Genomic DNA, 11,150 nt, shown 5'->3' on the forward strand with positions numbered 1-11,150 from the left:
CTGTGGAGGGGGTCAGCGGTTCTGTGTGGGGGGGGGGTTCAGCGGTTCTGTAGGGGGGGTCAGCGGTTCTGTGTGGGGGGGTCAGCAGGTTCTGTGGGGGGGGGGGGGGGGGGTCAGCGGTCTGGGGGGGGGGGGGGGTCAGCAGGTCTGTCCTCCGTGTGTTTGTGTGTGTGTCTCAGTCGCTGCTATCGTTGCTCATCTCAGGAACAGGGCTGGCTACTGCTCCCTCACACACCAGGGGGTCAGCCTCAGCAGGGGAAGCCGTGTTTAGAGCTCTGTCCCTGGGGTGGTCTGGCCTGCTCTGGTCCTTGTCCTCTGGGTCTCACTGGTCCGGGTCTTCATCCTCCCCATCCTGCTGCTGCTGCTGGCTGGGGAAGGGGTGTGAGGAGGACCTGGTGGAGGGTCCGTCTGCTGACTGGGTGGCCATCTCCTGGGACTGGGAGGTAGATGGTCCGTCTGCTGACTGGGTGGCCATCTCCTGGGACTGGGAGGTAGAGGGTCCGTCTGCTGACTGGGTGGCCATCTCCTGGGACTGGGAGGTAGATGGTCCGTCTGCTGACTGGGTGGCCATCTCCTGGGACTGGGAGGTAGAGGGTCCATCTGCTGACTGGGTGGCCATCTCCTGGGACTGGGAGGTAGATGGTCCGTCTGCTGACTGGGTGGCCATCTCCTGGGACTGGGAGGTAGAGGGTCCGTCTGCTGACTGGGTGGCCATCTCCTGGGACTGGGAGGTAGAGGGTCCGTCTGCTGACTGGGTGGCCATCTCCTGGGACTGGGAGGTAGAGGGTCCGTCTGCTGACTGGGTGGAGGCCATCTCCTGGGACTGGGAGGTAGATGGTCCGTCTGCTGACTGGGTGGCCATCTCCTGGGACTGGGAGGTAGATGGTCCGTCTGCTGACTGGGTGGCCATCTCCTGGGACTGGGAGGTAGATGGTCCGTCTGCTGACTGGGTGGCCATCTCCTGGGACTGGGAGGTAGAGTGTCCGTCTGCTGACTGGGTGGCCATCTCCTGGCACTGGGAGGTAGAGGGTCTGTCTGCTGACTGGGGAGGCCATCTCCTGGGACTGGGAGGTAGAGGGTCCGTCTGCTGACTGGGTGGCCATCTCCTGGGAGCCATCTGAGAGAGGGAGGGAGAAACTTTATTGACCTCCATTTTACCCTTTAAAATGGAAATGTATGTATTGGATTGTCAACGATGCAGCACATGAAGTTAGTCAACCTGAACAAGCCAGGCTCAGCCTGAACAAGCCAGGCTCAGCCTGAACAAGCCAGAGTCAACCAGAACAAGACAGAGTCAACCAGAACAAGACAGAGTCAACCAGAACAAGCCAGAGTCAACCAGAACAAGCCAGAGTCAACCAGAACAAGCCAGGCTCAGCCCATCACTGATCTACAAAACCATCTCACATCCCAAATAGATGAGTGATTGTCGCTTGATCAGGCCGATCCTCACCAACAAGCTCAACGTCAGGTAGCTTAGATGTTTTGGACTGAACAAAATGTCTGCCTGAGTGTGATGTAGTGTCTGACCTGTGTGATGTAGCGTCTGACCTGTGTGATGTAGCGTCTGACCTGTGTGATGTAGCGTCTGACCTGTGTGATGTAGCGTCTGACCTGTGTGATGTAGCGTCTGACCTGTGTGATGTAGCGTCTGACCTGTGTGATGTAGCGTCTGACCTGTGTGATGTAGCGTCTGACCTGTGTGATGTAGTGTCTGACCTGTGTGATGTAGTGTCTGACCTGTGTGATGTAGTGTCTGACCTGTGTGATGTAGTGTCTGACCTGTGTGATGTAGTGTCTGACCTGTGTGATGTAGTGTCTGACCTGTGTGATGTAGTGTCTGACCTGTGTGTTGCTGCATGCGGGCCAGTCTCCTCTCTAAGGCAAGCCGTTTGTTGAGTTCTATACGTCTCTGCTGTTCCTCTGTCAGGGAGGGGGCTGGGGTGGAGTGGACCGGGCCAGCCTGGGAGGAAGGGACCAGGGAGGGGGCTGGGGTGGAGTGGACCGGGCCAGCCTGGGAGGAAGGGACCAGGGAGGGGGCTGGGGTGGAGTGGACCGGGCCAGCCTGGGAGGAAGGGACCAGGGAGGGGGCAGCGGCTGGGGTCGAGGGGACCAGTCCTGGGGGGTCTTCGGCGAAACCCCCGTCTCCAAACGGGTCTGGGTCGTCATGGTTGACGACACGTCCGTCTCTCGAAGCCACGGCGTCGTCCTCACCTGGATCGATGGAGATTGGTCAATTAGAATACCGAATGCCAAATCTAATTTTGTAAAATCAGTTTATGACTGCTAGAAACCAATACAAATCTACTACTACATCATATCTACCTCTAGACAATACTACTATTGATCTGGGACTGTGTCATATCTACCTCTAGACACCAATACTACTATTGATCTGGGACTGTGTCATATCTACCTCTAGACACTACTACTATTGATCTGGGACTGTGTCATATCTACCTCTAGACACCAATACTACTATTGATCTGGGACTGTATGTGTTAAGCGTCTCAGAGTAGGAGTTCTGATCTAGGATCAGGTCCTCCCTGTACGTATAATCTTATTCATTGTTGTGAACAAGGTAAAACTGATCCTAAAATCAGCACTCCCGCTCTGAGTCACGTGACACATAGTGAATCCTTTCCGACACTAAATGTAGTTGGTGACGTTGTTCTCTCACCGTCGTCTCCTATGAAGTCTTCATGTATCAGCGGCATGTCCAACCGTATTCTCTTGAGACACGTCTGAGAAATAACACATTCAGATCAACATCCTTACTACTTCCACTGACATCACCACGCTTCAGGACGTTGTTATAACAACAAGGGCCTGTCAGTCTGACCTGGATGTTGTTATAACAACAAGGGCCTGTCAGTCTGACCTGGATGTTGTTATAACAACAAGGGCCTGTCAGTCTGACCTGGACGTTGTTATAACAACGAGGGCCTGTCAGTCTGACCTGGACGTTGTTATAACAACGAGGGCCTGTCAGTCTGACCTGGACGTTGTTATAACAACAAGGGCCTGTCAGTCTGACCTGGACGTTGTTATAACAAGGGCCTGTCAGTCTGACCTGGACGTTGTTATAACAACAAGGGCCTGTCAGTCTGACCTGGACGTTGTTATAACAACAAGGGCCTGTCAGTCTGACCTGGACGTTGGTTATAACAACAAGGGCCTGTCAGTCTGACCTGGACGTTGGTTATAACAACAAGGGCCTGTCAGTCTGACCTGGACGTTGGTTATAACAACAAGGGCCTGTCAGTCTGACCTGGATGTTGTTATAACAACAAGGGCCTGTCAGTCTGACCTGGATGTTGTTATAACAACAAGGGCCTGTCAGTCTGACCTGGATGTTGTTATAACAACAAGGGCCTGTCAGTCTGACCTGGATGTTGTTATAACAACAAGGGCCTGTCAGTCTGACCTGGATGTTGTTATAACAACAAGGGCCTGTCAGTCTGACCTGGATGTTGTTATAACAACAAGGGCCTGTCAGTCTGACCTGGACGTTGTTATAACAACAAGGGCCTGTCAGTCTGACCTGGATGTAGGTTATAACAACAAGGGCCTGTCAGTCTGACCTGGATGTTGTTTATAACAACAAGGGCCTGTCGGTCTGACCTGGATGTTGTTTATAACAAGGGCCTGTCAGTCTGACCTGGACGTTGGTTATAACAACAAGGGCCTGTCGGTCTGACCTGGATGTTGTTATAACAACAAGGGCCTGTCAGTCTGACCTGGATGTTGTTATAACAACAAGGGTGTGTCGGTCTGACCTGGATGTTGTTATAACAACAAGGGCCTGTCAGTCTGACCTGGATGTTGGTTATAACAACAAGGGCCTGTCAGTCTGACCTGGATGTTGGTTATAACAACAAGGGCCTGTCAGTCTGACCTGGATGTTGGTTATAACAACAAGGGTGTGTCAGTCTGACCTGGATGTTGGTTATAACAACAAGGGCGTGTCAGTCTGACCTGGATGTTGTTATAACAACAAGGGCCTGTCAGTCTGACCTGGATGTTGGTTATAACAACAAGGGCGTGTCAGTCTGACCTGGATGTTGGTTATAACAACAAGGGCCTGTCAGTCTGACCTGGATGTTGGTTATAACAACAAGGGCCTGTCAGTCTGACCTGGACGCTGGTTATAACAACAAGGGCCTGTCAGTCTGACCTGGATGTTGTTATAACAACAAGGGCCTGTCAGTCTGACCTGGATGTTGTTATAACAACAAGGGCCTGTCAGTCTGACCTGGACGTTGGTTATAACAACAAGGGCCTGTCAGTCTGACCTGGATGTTGTTATAACAACAAGGGCCTGTCAGTCTGACCTGGATGTTGTTATAACAACAAGGGCCTGTCAGTCTGACCTGGATGTTGTCATAACAACAAGGGCCTGTCAGTCTGACCTGGACTTCTTTCTTGCTGCCTAGTGTCTCCAGTTTGTCTATGAAGTCTTCAAACTGTAGTTTGGGGTACAGCCTGTGAGCCCAGTTCTCCATCCTCTGCATCAGCACCCGCAAGTCCTCAGCCTGGTGGAAAACACACATACGACAACACACCCTTTAGCTGCTGTGGGAGTCAACTGGGTAACCTGTCGGCAATCATCGATGCATTTCACTTTGAGTAAAACAAACGGACAAAACAGACCCATCTGCCCAACAGACACAATACTTGAATCTGCTGTTGGCCTTTACCTCATGTCCTTTGCCTTTGAAATGAACGTTGTCAAACAGGGTGCGAAGAGCCGGAAGACCTCTTTCTGATGTCAGCCTGGAGTAAAACATGTTCACAAAAACACTGGCTATTGAACGTCAAACATCAAACAGCTCTGCAATGTTGCTGCAAAGACAAAGAGAATCAACAATGATTTGATCATCAAAACCTTTGTGTTTTTTAAAGTCCTTTGATTGTTACAGAACAGGGACAATATGCCGAAACCCTACAAAACCAGACATTGATTTTCATGGTCGGGCATAAATGAGCGTTTGGATTAGGAAAGTTCTCTCTCTCTCTCTCTCTCATGACCCGTACAAACTATAAATGTTGAATACAATCATATTTGAACTTACTTTACCGGTTGTCTGTGTGGTTGGTCCTTTTGCAGGTAGGAACGTGAGACAATGACTATGTTTACATGCACAATAACATTTTGATATTAAACTGATTATGTCAGAAGGTCGAGTATGGCATTAGTCATGTAAACACCTTACTCTGATTATCTTAAATCGGCGTAAGGTCATAATTGAAGTAAACATACGCCGATTAAAACACCTGGTTTTCTGAGTAATCCTTCAAATTATTAGGGCGTGTAAACACCTTAAAACGGCGTTCCAGTGGTGTATTTGATCTGCACCTGTTCTGGCACCAGCCGAGAGCCTCCATCTTTAGTGAAGTGAGTTCGGAACAACTGAATATACGGGTTTTTAGAAATAGTTCTCACGTACAAACTTTATAATGTCCCAACTCAGAATCAAATATGCTTCTCAAAAAATAACATGTTCGCTGTGTTAGAATGTTAATTTAGACTGGTTGATGATCTGCATTTATCAGAGACCTCAGGTAGCCTTTTCAGACGTCTCCATGGAAACAGAGTTATTAGGGAAATCATTCTTCTTACAAAGCATGTAAACGTTTTAAAATCGAACCGTTAAATTTGACTATCCATAATAAAATCACATTATTGTGTGCATGTAACCGTACTCAATATATCCACAGGAAAGTAGAATTACACAACTGTTCAAATCGCTGGTTGTGTGTTCATATTTCACCTGATGCATGCAGGAGACGCATGCACACTAGCCCAGCCTGTTTACATGGTTCTGCTGCATGCACACTAGCCCAGCCTGTTTACATGGTTCTGCTGCATGCACACTAGCCCAGCCTGTTTACATGGTTCTGCTGTATGCACACTAGCCCAGCCTGTTTACATGGTTCTGCTGTATGCACACTGGTCCAGCCTGTTTACATGGTTCTGCTACATGCACACTAGCCCAGCCTGTTTACATGGTTCTGCTGTATGCACACTAGCCCAGCCTGTTTACATGGTTCTGCTACATGCACACTAGCCCAGCCTGTTTACATGGTTCTGCTACATGCACACTGGCCCAGCCTGTTTACATGGTTCTGCTACATGCACACTAGCCCAGCCTGTTTACATGGTTCTGCTGCATGCACACTAGCCCAGCCTGTTTACATGGTTCTGCTGCATGCACACTAGCCCAGCCTGTTTACATGGTTCTGCTACATGCACACTAGCCCAGCCTGTTGACATGGTTCTGCTGCATGCACACTAGCCCAGCCTGTTGACATGGTTCTGCTACATGCACACTAGCCCAGCCTGTTGACATGGTTCTGCTGCATGCACACTAGCCCAGCCTGTTGACATGGTTCTGCTACATGCACACTAGCCCAGCCTGTTTACATGGTTCTGCTACATGCACACTAGCCCAGCCTGTTTACATGGTTCTGCTGCATGCACACTAGCCCAGCCTGTTTACATGGTTCTGCTACATGCACACTAGCCCAGCCTGTTTACATGGTTCTGCTACATGCACACTAGCCCAGCCTGTTTACATGGTTCTGCTACATGCACACTAGCCCAGCCTGTTTACATGGTTCTGCTACATGCACACTAGCCCAGCCTGTTGACATGGTTCTGCTACATGCACACTAGCCCAGCCTGTTTACATGGTTCTGCTACATGCACACTAGCCCAGCCTGTTTACATGGTTCTGCTACATGCACACTGGCCCAGCCTGTTTACATGGTTCTGCTACATGCACACTAGCCCAGCCTGTTGACATGGTTCTGCTGCATGCACACTAGCCCAGCCTGTTGACATGGTTCTGCTACATGCACACTAGCCCAGCCTGTTTACATGGTTCTGCTACATGCACACTAGCCCAGCCTGTTTACATGGTTCTGCTGCATGCACACTAGCCCAGCCTGTTTACATGGCTCTGCTACATGCACACTAGCCCAGCCTGTTTACATGGTTCTGCTACATGCACACTAGCCCAGCCTGTTTACATGGTTCTGCTACATGCACACTAGCCCAGCCTGTTTACATGGTTCTGCTACATGCACACTAGCCCAGCCTGTTGACATGGTTCTGCTACATGCACACTAGCCCAGCCTGTTTACATGGTTCTGCTACATGCACACTAGCCCAGCCTGTTTACATGGTTCTGCTACATGCACACTGGCCCAGCCTGTTTACATGGTTCTGCTACATGCACACTAGCCCAGCCTGTTGACATGGTTCTGCTGCATGCACACTAGCCCAGCCTGTTGACATGGTTCTGCTACATGCACACTAGCCCAGCCTGTTGACATGGTTCTGCTACATGCTTGACGTGATAGAAATCTGAACACACTACCAGCGCTTTGAACAGTTGATGTAATTATACTTTCCTGTGAAATATATTGTCTCACGTTTCTACCATCAAAACGACCAGCCACACGGATGTAACAGTATAACTTTAGTACGTCCCTTCGCCCCGACCTCGGGCGCGAACCAGGGACCCTCTGCACACATCAACAACAGTCGCCCACGAAGCGTCGTTACCCATCGCTCCACAAAAGCCGCGGCCCTTGCAGAGCAAGGGGAACCACTACTTCTAGGTTTCATAGCAAGTGATGTAACTGATTGAAACGCTATTAGCGCGTACACGCTAACTAGCTAGCCATTTCACATCCGTTACACAGACAACCGGTAAAGTATGCAACAATATCATTTTATTCATCATTCTGGCTTGTAGAGAGGTTCCTGATCCAAAACGCTAATTTCTGCCCGTCTCCAGTCTAATAGACACGTACCTCTGAGAGTCCAGTTTAGGCTGTGGTCTCTTGACGCCTCTCCTCTTGGCAGCAGGGACTTCGGCCAGCTTGGAGATCTCTCCGTCCTCCTCCCCTGAACAACGTCAACAGCCATCAATGGAAAGTATATCGACCCATTATATTGTCCGTGATGTCAGTAAGCAGGAAGTCTCCCAGCTGTGTATATAACAATAATAATGATGATGTCATATCTATATCTACCCATTATATTGTCCGTGATGTCAGTAAGCAGGAAGTCTCCCAGCTGTGTATATAACAATAATAATAATGATGATGTCATATCTATATCTACCCATTATATTGTCCGTGATGTCAGTAAGCAGGAAGTCTCCCAGCTGTGTATATAATAATAATAATGATGATGTCATATCAGTCTACCTGTAGGCACACAGGTTTGTGTTGGGTATTGAGTGTGTAGTCTGGTCCCAGATCATCATAAGCAAAATAGCACAACCAGATGTGGAACCAGGCTAGGTACTGGTGAGCTATAGTTGTCATTGTCCTCACCTGTAAAAGGATCTCCTCCCTCTCCTGGTGAGAAGGGAGGGGGCAGAGGAGGAAAGGTCTCGTCATCTATGTTGTCATAGTCAGGAATGTCAAACAAGCCATTCTCCATTGGCTCAGCCATGGTTCATTTATCACTGGGCTCCTGCAAGGAAGAAGAGGGAGATTACATTTGACGTTTTATTGTCATGTTCACGAGTACAGTGAAATGCCTCCCCCCTACAGTCGTCGGCCATTCTGCCTCCCCCCTACAGTCGTCGGCCATTCTGCCTCCCCCCTACAGTCCCAACGTTGTGTTTTAATGTTTAGAAAATGCAATAATCGTCACTTGCGATAAGGCTTTGGAAACATGTGTTAAACAGGGTCAAGACCCCGCATCTCGCCTGTTGTGTATCGGAGAAAACCGTGCCCGACAGACTGGGGCGAAGGACTCTGTCTAGAGGTGTCGACCTACCGCTAGCTACTCCAATACAGAGCAGGAGGGGGCGACACTGTCTACTAGCCAGCACACTGTGTCGCTCCCGCCTCCTGTGTACATGAGTCCTCCTTAGGACAAGCTGGCTAAGCTAACACACTGTGTCCCTCGCCGTCTTTAACAGAACTGCAGGAAAACAGTGGCCGACAGGCAGGGACGAAGGACACTGTCTACCGGTGTGTACTAGCTATAGTTAGCTACCGTTGTCCCCCTCGCTTCCTTCTTCTGTGGGATTTATCGGCGGTCGGCATCCAACGTTATGGTGTATTACCGTCACCTAGTGTACTGGAGAGCCTCTGCCTACCGGAGTCATAGCTTAAAAATGTGTAGCTTAAAAATGGACCAATAGAAGTATAAACAGGGGTTCCTGCAGCAGTTTTGAAAACCTGCTGTAGCCGTTTTGAACAGCTCTTTACAGCTATGGGTGCCTCTACCCGACTAAACTACACTTCCAGAGTTACACTTCCACACAGGTGTTGGAGCATGGTATATGGCTAATTAGCACAGGTTGTTGCCTCGTCTTCCGTAAACAAGCGCTGTAACATGGAGAAATGGCCGTGTGGGGAACACTAACCATAACAGGGCCCGTATCAATTCAATTTTGACAAATTGTTCTCGCTGATATGAAAGATAAGTTCCTTATTCTTCCAAAACAGCGACGCGTGTTAATGTTCAGACTGAGCGTTGGGATCTTAAAACTCCCCCCTTGTAGAAAACGCCTTCGTCCAATGACTTATGTGTAATGTATTGGAACAGAGTCATGATCAAGGACTAAGAGACATTTTGTAACACTGGCTTCTGCACCTACTTTACAGCCAGTGTCATTCTGAGTTTTACTAGCTAACGTTAGCTAATAACTTACCGACTGGTTGGCTCACATTCTATGACCTAATTTAGCCAAGTTAGCTAGCTAGGTGCAATATTAGTTACACAAATCAAAGCGTGAGGAATCAACGTTTACAACACAGATAAACAGACCGTCGTAACCCGAATAAAAAGCCAGGCTTCTAGATAGATTGGCTAGCAACTAATTCACTTGTCCAGCTTTCATGAGTAACCTACTGTAGATAGCGTAGTAGCTCGTTGCCGCGCTATGCTAGCTAGCTAATTGTTTGTTGCGGGGAAACTGATAAGATTCAACAAATTAAGCGACATCCCATCAATGTGATGCGGGAAATACATGATAAGACAGTGTCGTCGTTAGTATGTGGAGAAGAACTATAGTCGGGGCACTTTACCTGGCAAGTGAACAGTTGCTATTCCAGTGGTTACTGTGTTATTTTTGTTTGTCCACTTTTGTCTTCTGCCGGGTTTTTTGCAATGAACCAATCAACTGTTTGCTTCCTTGTACCAAGAGCCAATCATGTGTCGTCAAACTATCTGTTCGTGTTGGGAATAGAAAAGGGGGTTTTGGTTACACTGCTCTCTTCTATATGTCTGGAATGTCATGTAAGGGACTATGTAATGGCAAAAAAAAATATGATTTCCACCTTATTAGACATAGCTACCAGAGTAACTGCCGTTAACTAACTGTTGGCCTATTGTAACTGTTCTGTTTCAATCAAAGCACAGATTTTACCTAGTGGCGTGCCTCATGAGAGAAATGCGACCATTCGCACAATCAACCTGAAATTATGTGGTGTTTTTTTGTCTTGGAGTAGCGTTATACTATGCTATTATATTCTGTTAATTAGAATACTAATTACGGAGAAGCTGCATTTCCCGAATTCTCTGGAACCCTCTTCCCAATAGCAACATATCTGAGCTTCTGCCGCATGTGCAGAATTATCTACATTACACACATTCTCTGATCTACAGAGAATTACAGGCTACTCTGGTGAATGGTGTTGTTTAATAAAGTCAGATCAAATAATACATGGTCAAAGGTTACCCTCCTCGCTCCTTCGTATTCAAAAGTAACAGTCGGTATCTGATGTGGCCACCAGCTGCATTAAGTATTGCATTGCATCTCCTCGTGGACTGCACCAGATTTGCCAGTTCTTGCTGTGAGATGTTACCCCACCAAGGCACCTGCAAGTTCCCAGACATTTCTGGGGGGGAATGTCCCTAGCCCTCACCCTCCGATCCAGCAGGTCCCAGACGTGCTCAATGGGATTGAGATCTGGGCTTTTCGCTGGCCATGGCAGAACACTGACATTCCTGTCTTGCAAGAATTCACGCACAGAACGAGCAGTATGGCTGGTGGCATTGTCATGCTGGAGGGTCATGTCAGGATGAGCCTGCAGGAAGGGTATTACATGAGGGAGGAGGATGTCTTCTCTGTAACGCACAGCATTGAGATTTTCTGCAATGACATCAAGCTCAG

At 48.5% G+C, this 11,150-nt stretch overlaps 1 protein-coding gene across 3 annotated transcripts; it reads right to left on the bottom strand.

The window, feature by feature from the left end:
- Positions 1 to 125: 125 nt before the first annotated feature.
- On the bottom strand, positions 126 to 10,214 carry tipin (timeless interacting protein). 3 transcript variants are annotated; one of them, XM_071400551.1, is made up of 8 exons: positions 10,063 to 10,214; positions 8,353 to 8,494; positions 7,825 to 7,918; positions 4,701 to 4,776; positions 4,413 to 4,535; positions 2,681 to 2,744; positions 1,846 to 2,214; positions 126 to 1,117 (listed from the first exon to the last, which is right to left on the bottom strand). In XM_071400551.1, exons 2-8 carry the CDS (start codon positions 8,471 to 8,473, stop codon positions 339 to 341), a joined length of 1,626 nt encoding a protein of 541 aa, XP_071256652.1. In that variant the 5' UTR covers positions 8,474 to 8,494; positions 10,063 to 10,214; the 3' UTR covers positions 126 to 338. The 3 variants fall into 3 exon arrangements, with proteins under 3 accessions (XP_071256652.1, XP_071256653.1, XP_071256654.1); XM_071400552.1 differs by lacking the exon at positions 10,063 to 10,214 and adding an exon at positions 8,682 to 9,018; XM_071400553.1 differs by lacking the exons at positions 8,353 to 8,494; positions 10,063 to 10,214 and having other exon boundaries at positions 4,701 to 4,845; positions 7,825 to 7,915.
- Between the last annotated feature and the right edge of the window lie 936 nt (positions 10,215 to 11,150).

The sequence above is a fragment of the Salvelinus alpinus genome, chromosome 5 (genome assembly GCF_045679555.1).
Source record: "Salvelinus alpinus chromosome 5, SLU_Salpinus.1, whole genome shotgun sequence".
In the NCBI taxonomy this organism is placed as follows: Eukaryota; Metazoa; Chordata; class Actinopteri; order Salmoniformes; family Salmonidae; genus Salvelinus; species Salvelinus alpinus.

Coding starts and splice junctions, on each gene's coding strand:
- tipin (XM_071400551.1), bottom strand. CDS start 8,473: ATGGCTGAGCCAATGGAGAATGGCTTGTTTGACATTCCTGACTATGAC. Junction 7,919..8,352: donor GGGAGGAGATCCTTTTACAG/GTGAGGACAATG, acceptor GACGTTGTTCAG/GGGAGGAGGACGGAGAGATC. Junction 4,536..4,700: donor TCAAAGGCAAAGGACATGAG/GTAAAGGCCAAC, acceptor GTTTTCCACCAG/GCTGAGGACTTGCGGGTGCT.